Below are 14,971 nucleotides of genomic sequence, written 5' to 3' on the forward strand. Positions count from 1 at the left end.
TCACTGGGTTTGCTCCCCACTCATCTCTCTGAAGCCTTGCTGTGCATGTTACTAGTGAGAGGTCAATCACTGAAATCAGGAGAAAGGCAGCAGTCACAGGGGCAGGTACAGAAGACTCCAGAGATGACTGGTCCCTTGTTCATGGTCCCCTACACCCTTGCCTCCACTTACCCAGTGGCACACTTCTTGTACTCACTGCCGGAGAAACCACAGTTGCCAAATCTGTCACCTTTAGAATTCACTTCAATGAAGCAATCTCTCGGGGCAGCCTTGGCTTCTGCAATGTGTAACATTTAAAAAAGAGAAGAGTTATGGTAACTTTACTTGGAATCAGAAGCATTCCCTAAGATTCTTCACACATCTGTAGGGACTACCTGCATACTTCTAAATTTTCAGCCTTACACATATGGCACCTTTGTTCTACATGTTATACAGGAAAAAAAAAGATGTATAAAATCAAGGCTTAGCTTGTGCATAAAAGCCTGGACTCTAACAAATACCATTAAATGATTATTACAACTAAGACTCATGCACAGTGTGAAGGTGAGTATTGTTGATGTGATTCGACTGAGACAGACATAGGTTATAAAGCCTGCCTCGGTGTATCTGAGGTGTGTCCAGGACTCTGATCTCCTAGACTCAGTCCATTGATGATGGATTCATGGTATGATAGGATTATTGGGAAGTGGGGAAAAGTAAGGGGCAGGATCTAGTTAGAGGGCAGATCATTGGATGGGTTGAGGGGGCTATGTGCCCTTGAAGCCGTATCTTGTCACGACTCCTCTCCTGAATCCTTCTCTTCCTGGCCCTACCCACCATGTGACAGAGAAATGTGTCTGCCACACAGTGTCATCACTGTGATGTTCAGATGTTCATGGAGCCAAGCAAACATGGACTGGACTGGAAATGAGGAGCCAGACATTATCTCCCTTAAATTCTTCCCCTGGGTGACTGGTCACAGCTATGCAACAGTAACCAGTGCATGCAGTAAGACACAGTTTCAAGTGCACTCACTCACCGCTCTCACATACCCATCCCTGCTCCAGCTACATCACAGATTCTTACTGCCAGCTGGTTATGGTATATGGATGATTAGGTTAGACAGAGTGAGCCCTACACCATATGACAAAGGATTAACCCATTTTCATTTTCTTAAGTCCTCCTCCTTCCTAAATGAGATCCCCTTGCATCTCCTACATTCCTGCTGCAAAGCTAAGTTAGTTTTAAAGAAGATAGACATGGGTGAAAGGAGGTGGAGCCCTAGAGGAAGGGTACAAGTAGGCAGGCAGAGAAATATCCAAAAGGCTGCCCCGGAGAAATGTCACACAGTGTTCCTGTCCAAGACCTCAGAGGACAAGGAAAGTCACAAATTTTCCAGATGATATACAGGAAGGTACTGAGCCAAATCTGTTTGCTGCTCCTGCTGACTCAAGAATCGACAGAAGAGAGAGTGAAGGGAGACAGAATTCCAGGAAGGCTCTTTGCACAAACCATCAGTGTGATCTGCAGAAGTGTGCTGGAAAGTGACATTCCTCCTGAAGGTGCAGCACAGTGCAGACCAGGGGACGGAAACCCACTAGCACCATGGATAATCAAAATGAAGCCTGGAGGCACGGCAACCCATGTCTACTGTTTTCCAAACCCTGTCCCAGCACCTGTGACCAAATGGGGAATTCTAGCAAGAGTTTGCACAGGAAGAAAAGAACAAAGCATTTCACAGTTGGCACTATGGATGCTTCAACCAAAAGTGAACAGCTGCAATACTTTCTGGAACATCCCTATAGTTCCTTTTGCTCCCTTTGCTTGGAAGAATACATGATTGTGACCAATTGAGGTGGTTAGACCAAATCAATCAATAGAAAGGAAGCCCTATTCTGTCAATTGTTGGCTGCCTGTTTTCACAGCCACCTCTGCCGTCACCCAAATACACTGGGTCTCTGATAAGGCCCCATTTCCTGGAGGATCAGCCATCAACTGGGTACCAGGGAAATTACACTATTCCCTCTTCATCTCTGAAGGGACAGCACTTTGTACCCCCCCCCCACATACACACCACCTATTTTTCCCAGTACTGGTGCCTGAACTTAGGGCCTGTGCATACTAGCCGAGTGTTCTACCACTGAGCTTTATCCCAACACTATACTGTTTGAGACAGGGCTTCACTAAGTTGCACAGGCTAGCCTTGAACTTGTTCTTGAGCCCAAGCAGGTCTTAAACTTTCAATACTTTTCAGGGGCTGGGATTGCAGACCTATCTATAGCACTAAGTATCACATTGTATCTTTACTAGAATGGCTTGTTAAGAGTAGTGGAAATTCATGTAAGAGACTCAGTTACAGTGTTAGTTAGAAGGACAGGAGCAACATTTCTTCAAATAGGCATATGTGCCTATAACCACAACTCAGCGTGCAGGCATTAGGGATGGAAATGGGAGTGGCACTTAGCGACATGCCCCTAGTGACTCACTCAGCAAAAACACGCTTCCTGATCCCATGACTTCATGCTCTGATAGCTCCCAGCTCTGAGTGTTCAAAGAAAAAAATCTTCCACTAGATGCCACAATAATGATTCCACTAGAGTAGAGCTTATACCACACACTCAATTATGCTGGGCTCCTCATGCTTCTGAACTAACAGAGAAAGGCTTTGCATGTGGCTAGATGACAGATCCATAACCCTACATGAAAGCAAGAAAAGCAGGCCTGGAATACAGGGGTTTTCCTAAGTATCCTGTCACAACCAAATCCAGTGAAGCTACACATGGCCCAGACCCTTCAGGAATGAATGTGTGGGTCACTCCACCAGCAGTCACTATAACCAAGTAAGGCACTTACTGATGGCAAAGGGAATACAGAATGGGCAGCGTAAAAGCATAATGTGGAATAGAGAGCTGTGACCATAGAGCAGCTACAGCCCTAAGAACTACATCTAGGTCTTCTTATTTCATCATGACTAGAACTGTGGTCGCATGTTCCCATGTCTTCTCTGTTCTCCATCATGTGCTATAATATGTACTTGATTGTGAGCTTGGAAGAACACTCTGGATGAGGCTAATACTTATCTGAGTAGAGTGAACACAGCAGGTTACACTCAAGGATGTGCTTCAAACAATCCTTCACATTTGAAAAGAACATACTACTGACCAGTAGAGAATTTTTCCCAACAGACATCAGGCTGAGATACCTACAGTATTCCTACCATTGGAATTACACTGAAACAACAGCTCCTTCTGGGTCCTGAGGGTCATTGAACAGAATGACTCCATCAGCTTTTCCAATAACAGAACTGCATGAATCAGTCCATCCTCCCTCCCTCTCTCTCTCTCTCTCTTTCTCTCTCTCTCTCTGTCTCTCTCTCTCCCTCTGTGTGTGTGTGTGTGTGTGTGTGTGTACACAAATGTATCCCATTAGCTCTGTTTCTCTAGAGAGCCTGAACAATAAAAAAAAAAAAAAACAAGCTAAAGCAGAAGACAAACAGCAACATCCTGTTTAGATTTCTTTAAACAGATTGACATCAGTAGAACAGTTGATGCCTGTGACCACTTCAAAACAATATCAGAATAGTGATTAAATATTTGCAATTCAACTAATGGTAAGTATTTAGCAAACTCAAGAGAGAGAGAGAGATCTAGAGGCAGGGAGGCAGACAAGGAGGGACAGAGGGAGAGAGTGGAGGAAAGGGAGAGAGAATGAGACCCATCAATATACAAACTGAAAACAAGGAGCTGGGAAGGAAGCCTAGTGGCACAGTGCTTTGTCATACAAGTGTCAGGGCCTAAGTTCAAACCCCCAGAACCCACATGAAGCAGTTCACATCTGTAACTCTAGTGCTTCTGTGGGGAAAGTGAGAGGTGAAGACGGAAGAATCCCTAAAGCTCAAGGGCCAACTAGCCTGCATCTACACTCACACACACTCACACATACACATTCACATACATGCCAACTACATCCATACTCACACACATGCAAACCCATACACACTCACCCACACATTCACACACATACCAACTGCACCCATACTCATACACTCACATTCACACACATGCAAACCCGTACACAAAGACACAATACACACACAGATGAGAGACTAACACAGAATACACTAATGTTCTGTGACATACATGCATCAATATAGATAATCACAAGGACATTTTAAATGATGAATGAAACCAACGTCAGACCCACAGAGCCTATATTATTAAAAGTAGAAAACTGGAGGCTGAGGACATAGCAAAGCAAAAGTGCTTGCCTAGCATTGTGAGGTTCTGGGTACAATCCTCCCACCTCCAAAAAACGTGTGTGTGTGTGTGTGTGTGTGTGTGTGTGTGTGTGTGTGTGTGTCTGTGTGTCTGTGTGTCTGTGTGTCTGTGTGTGTGAGAGAGAGAGAGAAAGAGAGAGAGAGGATATACACTGAGTGCTATTCAAAGAGGAAAGAGGGAGAGGAGCACATAGTATCGACTGATTCACCAAATTGCACATATGAAATCCTAAGCACATCAAGCACTGGAGGAAGAAGGGTAAAGATCTGAGAAGCTCATCAGTTAAAAACCTAATGCAAACAGATGATAAAGTCAAACCAATCAATTACAGGTTTCTTACTTGAACCAAAGATGACCTGACACTGTGCATCATAATACTGGCACATGCCATTGTAACAGTAGGCTTTGTTATTCTGGCAAGGATATCCATTCTGAATGAAGACATCTGGCGGACAGAACTGAGAGGAACCATTGCAGTACTCAGGGACATCACACTCATTGGTTTTTCCTCTGCACATGGAGCCTCCTGGGAGGAACTAAAGTAATGAGATTAAAATTAAATAGGAACATCAGGACAATCTCCAAAAATTCATCACATTTAAAACTACAACGATTAAACTGCTCAACACAAAATTGAACAAAGCCCATACCTACTATAAAATGAAAGAAAAAAAAAAAACCTCACAGGTAATTAAATGAAATGCAAATTAAATAAAAATACAAGGAACCCTGCAGAAGCTCTGCGCTAACTAGGGTGACAATGACAATGCTCCCTCGAAACCAACCACAGCATGAAGCAATGAGTTTGAGGCTGGGGAGTGGGTGAAGCACTTGCTGGTATGGCAGCATGGCTGGGTGTGAGAGGTGAGGCCAGGAAACTACTGCAGCCACTCAGTCTAGGAAGAGCCCCACACTCCCTGCTGGATCGTGGGGCCATGAGGCATGCCACCAGTGTTTGATTTGGGGTTTTGTTTCTAAAGGGTTCTGGGGATCAAATTCAGATCCTCTTTATTAATTAACTCCCCAACTCTTAATTTTCTACAGTCTATACTTCGGTAGTTTCCCTAACAGATACATGTTACTTTAAAAAGAATATAAAAGATGGAGACATAACTCATCAGTAGAGTGTTTACCCAGCAAATGCAAAGCCTTATATTTAATCCCCAGTACACCAACCCTATAAGCTAACTCAATGGGCCCTTACAGGAAAAGAAAATGCACAGAAATGGGAAGGAATATAAAATGATCATATAATAAAAAGAGAGATCTCGGAAAATGCATTTCCAGATATCAATCTTCCTTGTCTGATTTGTTCCTGATAGGGAGAATTCCTTGCCTGGCAATCTTTACAACAGTCGCCATATGCACATTCAGCAAATGACTTGAGCTTACAAGTGCTTCCTTCACAGCATGGGTCCAACTCACACTCCTGCAAACAGAAAATGACCACCAGTCAATAATGAGTCCTTGATGGCAGTAACGATTAATAAAGTCTTTTCTTGTCTGTAACTTCGTTCTAACCTGGCCAGAGCCCTTTCTCTGCCCGAGCTGTGCTTCAAGGCACATCAGCCTCTTTAGCTGCAGGTATTCAAGTCTCAAGATACTTCAAAAGACAGCTGGTAACTCCTTAATACCAGACACTGAGGGACTTAAAGAAGTGGCTCCTTTCCTCACCGTCCTCCTGAAAGCTCAAAACTCAAGGAGAAGGCTCCTACAGAGAGCTTCGTGGAGCCTTCTCTTGCTGGCTGGCACATACAATATGGTCAATCTTCAGTGCTTGCACTGGAGAGAAAGCTAGGGAAATGGCTACTGTTTCTTCTAAAGACATGGTCCTAGTGAATCAGGGCTCCACCCTCCAGTGCTAATCTTAATCATTTCCTCGATGCAGCTTGTCTGGAGGTTATGCTTTGACATTTGACTTCTGAAGGACCACAGAGAAGTAAATAACCATGTGTGCCTTTCTCTTCCTGCTCAGGGTCCCACTACTCATGGGATGGCTCTTTTCCTTTATTCCTTTTCTTGTGGGGTAGGAGGTGAGGACTGGACGCAGTGCCCTATACATTCTAAGCACACACACTGTACTGAGCAGCATTTTTGTCAGCTCTTGTCACCATGCTTTGGGCCACCACAGTTACATTTCACCTCCAACCTCCCATCCACACACACCTATGTGAGCATAGAAATTTTAACACACTTTAAATGTGCTATAGTCTTCTAAGCTATCACCACTGGGGGAGCCTAGCAGAGGAATACATGGAGTGCATGGAGTTTTATATACTGTTCTGCAACCTCTTGTCTGTTTACAATTATTTCATAATAATGTTCTAAGTTAACTCATCCTTTTAATTAACATGTAATAATTCTTACATACCTATGAGGCATTTCATATAGTCAATGTATACTCATTATCATATAACAAAAATTAAAACAAATGAGCTACAATCTATACTTTCAAACACAAATAAAAGAGAGAAAAAAAACTAAGTCAAGATGGATCATGAACCTAAATGTAAAGTCTAAAACAATAAAACTCCTAGGAGAAAATCTGTACCCAAAGCATCAGCCATAAAAGCACAAAGAGATAATGGGTTTCATCACGATCAAAGCTCTGTGCTTCTAAGATGCTGCACATTATTAAAGGCAAACTATTAGAGGACATTTGCATCTGCAGCTAATTAAGCATCAGGTCCCTTTCCCTGTGGCGGCCTGGTGTGCAATGGTTGCAAACAGCAGCCTCCTTGGTAGTGTATGCAGCCTGCTGCCTATATGGGTTGCCCTATGGGATGGAGACCATTTTCTGGTAGCTACTCAAATCTCTGATCTCAATGCTGACCCAAGTCTAGGATTCAGACAGTTATGTGTGGTGCCTTTGGGAAGCCCCAGGACACAGTGGCAAGGTCATCATGTCCATCTGCACCCAGATGAAGAATAAGGATATATGACTGATTCAAGTTCCCTGGCCACCAGAAGATCCACATCTCAAAGAAATGGGGCCTCTCCAATTTTAATGCAAATAAATTTGAAGATGTGGTTGCCGAGAAGTAGTTCTTTCCTGATGGCTGTGGGGTCACATATATCTCCAGTCACAGTCCCCTGGACAAGAGGTAAACCCTGCATTCCTGAGAACATCCACAGTGCTCTCTTGTCCCCTACCAAATCATGTTCAGTAATAAAACTCACATCCAGTCAAAAAATAAACAGGACATTTACAAATCAAGTATCTAATAAAAGATATATATCCAAGATAAATAAACTAGAACTGAGTAGCAAATAACACGATTTTTCAAAGGAAGATAAAGAGTTGAAGATACACCACAAGATATACAGATGGTCAATAAGTACACAGAGGCCTGCCTTAGACACCAGGGACACGCATAGTAAAACCTAAGGAGATGAGGGCAAGAGCATGGAGAAGGGCAATACAGAAGGAGAGGAGGAGGGAGACATATAGAACACTAAGGATGTTTGGAAAAGACTCAGGGGGTATATTTCTACAGGTTCATCTAAAGTTATACATAATACTTAGGTGTGTGCATACACAGACATTCAGCTTAAATGAAGTGACAACTCCTGAGTGATAATGTCCCCCAAAGAGCTACTTAAAGAGCCCCAATTTCCAGGCATGAGAAACCGCCTCTTGAGTATCGGTAGGAGAATCCAAAGAGCTTAACAAAGTCATGGAGTGCATCAATCACATAGACTAGAAAACAATGTTCTCTTAGGAAACCAGAAGGCTTTCCAGACCAAGTATGGCCAGGCAAGGAAAACAACTAACACAGTAGTCCTTACAACCTAACAAATATGTTCCAAATTTAATGGCAGCCCAAGGGGAAAGGGTTAAGTGGGTGTTCTGAGACGAATGTGGCTAGAGAGTAATAACAACGAAGAGGGACAGAGCTAAGGGCCATGGAGCCAAGGATCCAAGGATAAAGGAAAGACTAACCAAAGGACACTGGCGTTTGAAGAGGATGGATCAGCTGAACATGAGTTCAGCTGAACAAACACTTCTTCAATGGCATGACCAGAATGGTGAACACATAAAGAACTAACCAGTTATGTAATGCCAGTAACAAATAATCTAATCAAACAGCTACAGTAAATAAATACAGATAGGTAGCATTTAAAAAGAATGGTACCACCCTGCTTGCCTGATGTCATGGCATCATATCTCCAGGAGCTGACCAGTCATAGCCACACAACACAACAGCAATCCTCACTTACCACTAACACCCATAGTCACTCCTCTGCCATAGGTGCTCAAACCCAATGCTTCAGTTCAGCACCCCTCATGGTAATTTCACAAAGCAAAGCTGGAAAGTTCACTGACCTTGGGTGTGCCACAGTCACACTCTTCCCCGGGATCCACCAGCTTGTTACCACAGAAGGGTGCACTGTAAGCTTCATCAGGTTTCGGGACATTGAGAAGGCAGCTCCCACCCTTATTTAAAGTTAACTTCTCAAAGTCCTCCGCACTGCAACTGCTGAAGTTTCTGGAGCCTCTACAATAATCATTAAGGAAAAGATCTCACATTATTGTCATTGCTTATCTTGAAAGTTCTTAGTCATATCTTTAACCAATAACACTGTAAAAAGCAGAGAATAAACAAAAGGAGGCCATCTATCCCTAATAAATATAGAAGTCACTTTAGTTACTACATAGTTCACCATTACAGTTACACTATTCTCACCTCCAAAATATCTTCTAAGCATATCGCTTGTTAAAAACACTGAAACAAAAAACATAATTTTTCAATCTACAGACTTTTAAAAGTTATCTAATCTCTTTCAGAATTGAGCTTTATTTTTCTAAAATGCCACATCTCAAATACTAGAAGCTACCTGTATGCTTCCCAATCCTGATACCTGGGGTGTGATGCCTGAGGTTCCCCTCTCCCAACTCACACTCTGGGAGTCAGGAAAAAACACACAAATGGGCAATTCCAGAACATCTGCTTCACTGACACTGAGGTGGCTTGAATGAGAATGCCACCCCATAGGCTCAGATATTTGAATATTTGTCTCAAGCTCTGTGTTTATCTGTCTCTATCTTTATCTGTTTCTGCGTGTGTGTCTCTGTGTGTCTCTCTGTCTCTCTCTCTCTCTCTGCTTCATGGCTATAGATCATGATGTAAGCTCTCAGCTGTCTTGTCACCATGCCTACCTGCCTGCTGGCCATGCTGACGTGCTCCCTGACATGATAACCATTGGACCGCAGCCCTCTGAAACTGTAAGCCTCAAATACACTCTTTCTTATTAAGTTGCCTTGGTCACCATGCTTTATCACCGGGATAAAAAAGTAATTGCCTAAAGGCAGTTTGCACTGTGCAATCAACTGCTCTAATGACAAATTTTCAGTCTGAGCTTTAAATGTCTTTTACAATATAACTCCTACAAATAATGACTCTGAAGGTTAGATTGACTATACACATTAGAGTTACACAAAATCAACTTTGTTATACCAGATATCGCTTTTTTTCCTTCTCTTGGTTATTGGCTTACCCAACTGTGGCAGTACCTTTGATAAAAATATCTCTTACATTATAACAAACTTGGGCTTTTGTTGGGCCGCACAACCAGAGTTAATAACACCTTGAGTCACTTAAGACTTAACACTGCTGTCCTGTGTGTACTCAGGCTGTTTGTTTAACCAGCCTGTAAGAGAACAATATAACAACCAACCTTGTTTGGCTTGGATTTTCTGCATATAATCAACTTTTACAGCCTAAACTACAACCTTAAATTATGTACTCTACTGTGTGCCTAACCCAGAGCAATGCATATGTGTTATGATAATCATTTGCTGGAAACAGCAAATAGGCTGAAAGCAATCTTACAAGTGAATATCTACCATAAACACTGGGACATACAGATACTGCTTGGTAAACAGTGAGGTTTGTAACACCATTTGTTATCTGGGTCAGTTGTGGTCAGTCATAGTCAGCAACTTTACCCTTGTAAAACTCTATTACAGATTTCTATAAAGTATCCTGTATGCATCCCTTCTCCGTGTGATGCTTTCTACACTGTTCAGTAAACAGAGCAAAGCCCTTTGTTAGGGACAAACAGATGGATGGACAGACACACACAAACACACACTCACACACATACTCAAACAGATACAGATATAGATTTATACAACAGACAGACAGGGATAACACTCAGTGAAGTAGAGTACTCAAATCTGGGCTGACTCCTGGTAAAATAACATCAAGAAGAAGTGCTCTGCCTTCTTTTCTTTCTGTGACACTGACCCAATATTGGTGCCCTGTGTGAGACTGTGAGGGCAATTGAGGAACATCAGAGAAAAATGCAACATCTGAGAACATCTTTAGTAATTTAATCCATGAAGCCAATAGCTACAATGTCACCAGGTAGTCCTGCCAATTATTTCTACTTTTGAAAATTAGTAGGAAATATATCTATATGCCACACATCATTGACAAGCCCATATTTTGTTAAAATTTTTACCTGAGATAGTTGTCTACCTACCTACCAATCTCTCTATCTGGTAACCTGAACTTTGGTTACGATACCACTGCTAAGGACAATATCATTAAGTATTCCTGATGTTTTTGTTTTTGGTTTTATGTCTTATGTGCCTAGGTCTTTTATCTATTCTGACATCATGCATAAAAAAGGTAGGATCCAATTTTATTCTTTTGGTGTATGGAAAAAGCTCCATACAGATACAGAAAATATCTACAAACCATATATCTGAAAAGGGTTTAATACTTAAATGTATAAGAAAGACCCAATGGTAGAAAAACATTTCAACTTGAAAGTGAGAAAATGGCCTTCAATACACATTTTCGGGTGGAGACAGTAAATGCCCAAGAGCTACATGAAGAGGTGTTCAGTGTCACTAATCACCAAGGTTTGCAAACCAGAACCACAGAGCAGCCCTTATGCCTGTTAGAACAGGGTGGCTGTTATAAACCTTAAAGAGAAGTCTTGGGGGGGGGGGGCTGTGAAGAGAAAACCAAAAAATAAAAAATAAAAAAAAAAATGGCAGAAAAGAGCATATTTTTAAGGAAAGCAGCAAGAGATACCAAATGGCCTAGAAATCTGACCTGTGCTACAAACCCAATAGAAATGAGATCTCCATCATACAGACACCTGTATTCTCTTGTTCCGCATTAGTCACTGAAGCCAAGACCTGGAAATAACCTGAGTTCATCAATGGACAAATGGATAAATATACTATACATATGCTTATATTCCATCACACATGTGTGTAATTATACTGTTTATGTGTGTACCCATATGTATGTACATATCAGAAAAGGAAACTCACATGATTGGCCACAACATGAATGAAACTAGAGGATTCTGTGCTAAGTAAAATAAGGCAGACACAAAAAAGAAAAATATCACATGATCTCAATCATACATGAAATTGTAAAAGGGCAGGGACCCTTTCTGTGATGGTCATACTCTAGTGAGTGGAGCATGCTGCAAACCATGTTGAGTAATTTACCTGGAATGACAAAAGGTGGGAGTAATACTATGGAGAAAAGGAGCCAATGAGTTGTGGGAAGGCTGGAGTGCTTATAGTTTCAAAAGGACAGCCAGTCCATAGTAGTTGTTCATACATCATGACAGTTCGATCAAAACTGGAAATTTGGGAAAGGGATATCATGAACAAAAACCCTAAGGCAGAGGCTGTGCCATGTTCTAGGAATAATAAGGAGGCAAGTGGCTCTACAGGGGAAGTAGTAAGAATGAATAAGGAGACTGTGAGCTTGACTTATATCAGTAGGATTGCCACTGCTGCTATGTTAAACAGGAAGTCTGGAAGAGCAGCCCTTCCAGAATCCACTCCACAGATGATGACGAATCAGAATGACATCCTTGCAATCAAAGAAAGTGGTTGATTATTTCAAGGACAGCATGTGAGAATACAAGAACTCAAGGCTGAGTGACAGGAAAGTTAGCAGTCTCGACCACAGGGGAAACTATTGGACATCATGTAAAACAGGTTTGTATTTGTTTACATTCTCTCATTGATTGTACCTTCCACTCAGTTCATAATAATGTTGTCTGTAAGAATGTACTCAGCAGGCGACCATAGCAGCTGGGCCAATGTATGTTTATCCTACACCAGCCCCTAATTACAACCTGCACAAAGGCTATCTGAAGAGGCTTCTTATTTTTTCTCATAAACAGTTTGAAAAGGTGAGCCTAGAGCAAGGCACAAGAAAAAAATCAGTTTCAACTACAATGAAGTTACTATAATACTGAAAATCTTAACAAAATCCTGAGCATGTGTGGCTATTTATAGCAGGTAGGAGCTGGGATTTTAGAAGCATGACCTACCATTGGCCTCAACAAATGCCATAAAAAGACTGAGGCAAACAGAAAAGATAATCCTCCACCAGCAATCACAGGATGGCACACAGCAAAGGACGGTACCCTACCCTCTGCCTGTCACTCTAGATGATACAAGAATTAGGACTTAAAACATCTCCCTATACTATTCACTAAGTGAGCTCTGAAAAATTACTTCAAAATGAAACTGGCAATGAAGGAAATATTCTGCCAGGCTATGACCAAAAATATCACCTGTCATAACTCTTTCTTACATTGCTATTCTATTTCTGTGCCCAGAAGTGACCAGAACGTGTTGTCACCATTACCATCCTAGTCTTGATGGCCTATGTCTAAACAATCCAGGGAGGAAAGTAAAAGTGCATGAGGAGGGAAAGCAAACTAGAGGGAGATGGGGCAGACTCACAAACCATCTCTCACCCTTGTTTCTTTTTTTGAAATGGGGCTCAGGGTGGCTCCAAACTGGCTATCGTCCTACCTCAGTCTCTTAAGGATTTGAGATGTACACTGCCAACACCTAATCTCAGCCATTCTTTGTGAAAAGCAACTACAGCAAGAAAGAACACTTCACACTCTCTGGAAACCAACAGAAGAGCTTAGGAGTAATACTCATAAACCAGTAATTACCACAAATCATTACAATCTTAAGATGGTGGGTTGGAAGGACCCATTGGTCAAATACTTTTCCTGCCAGAGACAAGACTGGAGATAAACTTGTTATGGCACGTAAGGAGTAAGTTTTTCCACCCACAGCTGGTCTTGTCCCGCTGCCACGCCAGCCCCAAAATAACACACAGAGACCCTGTATTAGATATAATTCTATTGGTCAGGTACTAGTTACTTATCAGCTAGCTCTGTCTTAATTATTAACCCATTTCTATTAATCTAAGTACTTCCACATGGTCTCATCTTACTGGAGAGAGTGGCCGCCGGCGTTCTGCTCTTTTCGTCTTCCATCTTGACCCTCCTTACTACTTCCTCTTTCCTCCTCGTCTCCTAGTCCCACCTATCTTGCTTTCCTATTGGCCAACAGTGCTTTATTCATTAACCAGTATGAGAAACATATTTACAGAATGACATCTCCCATCAGTGGCAGACATCTCTGTGGGGAAGCAGTCAGAGGCCATGGGAGTCCTCACCCTCCCCCCTGCACTAAGTCAAGCCTGACAGTGTGCCAAGGAAGGCACTGGGAATTATACTACTCGGTTCAGCACAACTGCTTCAGGAACTCACTCCAAAGGGCGACTAGTCCAAACCTGACCCTACAGGCCTGACTGATGGGATATTTTTAAATCTAATGAACGTTTATTATACTTTTCTTAATTTATTATTTTTTGTTTGTTCCTTAGGATTTAATCCTTACTCTTTCACATATACCCTGCAACTCCATTGCTCAGGTTGGTTGGGTTTACCAACTACTGGGCACTCTAGTATTCCTCTCATGCACAAACCACATACTTTCTCTTTCACTTTTACCACTTTTTCTCTTATCCTCTCTTCTTTCTACTTAACTATATTTAACTATAACCTTCTGCAGTGGTTTCAAAGTGAATGGGCCCTTGAGTGGAACTGTTTGGGAAGGATTGGGGGTGTGGCCTTGTTGGAGGAGGTGTGTCACTGAGAGTGAGCTTTGGGGTTTCAAAAGCCTATACCAAACTGCACCCATATAGTCTTACCAACATGAATGCCCAAATACGAGCTGAATAAAGACAACAATAGACATGCCAAGTAAACATGGAAAAGTACCTCAACCCCACAAGATGGCAGATGTCCTTCTGTATGCTGTGAATATGTTTCTCTTATTGATTAATGAATAAAGCTGTTTTGGCCAATGAACAGGCAGGATGTAGCCAGGCAAGAAGTGGGGCTACCAGACTAGGAGGATGCTGGGAAGAGGAACTCAGAGAATGAGGAGAAAGAGACCATATAGCTTCCAGGGAAGCCAGCGGCCCAGACATCACTGGTAAGCCAAGACCACATGGAGATACAGAGATTAATAGAAATGGATTAATAATTAAAAGAGACCTAGCCTATAAGAAGCCTGAGCCATCCGCCAAACAGTTTATAATTAATATTAGCATGAGACAGGCTTTTATTGCTAGAAAGCACTCCCATTCTGCAGGGGGACAAAATGCACTGATGGTCTTAGACACTACATGCCACAATAACCAACCTACTAGGCAAGATGTGCCCACTAGAACAACAGTTGCATGACAGCTATGGGAGTAACCCACTACTTTCAGGTTGGATTTGAAATTTACTCTATAGAAAGGGATCCGTGCCTAACACTGTAAACCTGTTCAAAAGTCTACTGTTAGAAAGGCTCATAGATCACAGAGGGAACATCCTATTGTTTTGCTAAATGGTCATGCTGTCAAATTATCTTC

The 14,971-nt window shown here is 42.1% G+C and overlaps 1 protein-coding gene and 1 non-coding gene across 2 annotated transcripts in view; one reads left to right on the forward strand and one right to left on the reverse strand.

Moving 5' to 3' along the window:
• The window catches only part of Adam9 (ADAM metallopeptidase domain 9), a 70,063-nt gene that overhangs the window by 18,213 nt on the left and 36,879 nt on the right, over positions 1-14,971 (reverse strand). The window contains exons 12-15 of the mRNA XM_051182173.1: positions 8,584-8,755; positions 5,593-5,685; positions 4,597-4,792; positions 172-277 (exon numbers count right to left, since the gene is read on the reverse strand). Of these exons, the coding sequence (XP_051038130.1) occupies positions 172-277; positions 4,597-4,792; positions 5,593-5,685; positions 8,584-8,755 (567 nt within the window). The remainder of the gene's footprint in view (positions 1-171; positions 278-4,596; positions 4,793-5,592; positions 5,686-8,583; positions 8,756-14,971) is intronic.
• On the forward strand, positions 6,922-7,051 carry LOC127220517 (small nucleolar RNA SNORA70). Its single transcript, XR_007834383.1, has one exon. It is a non-coding gene; the product is annotated as a small nucleolar RNA SNORA70 (small nucleolar RNA).

This window comes from Phodopus roborovskii, unplaced genomic scaffold (assembly GCF_943737965.1).
Source record: "Phodopus roborovskii unplaced genomic scaffold, PHOROB, whole genome shotgun sequence".
Classification (NCBI taxonomy): domain Eukaryota; kingdom Metazoa; phylum Chordata; class Mammalia; order Rodentia; family Cricetidae; genus Phodopus; species Phodopus roborovskii.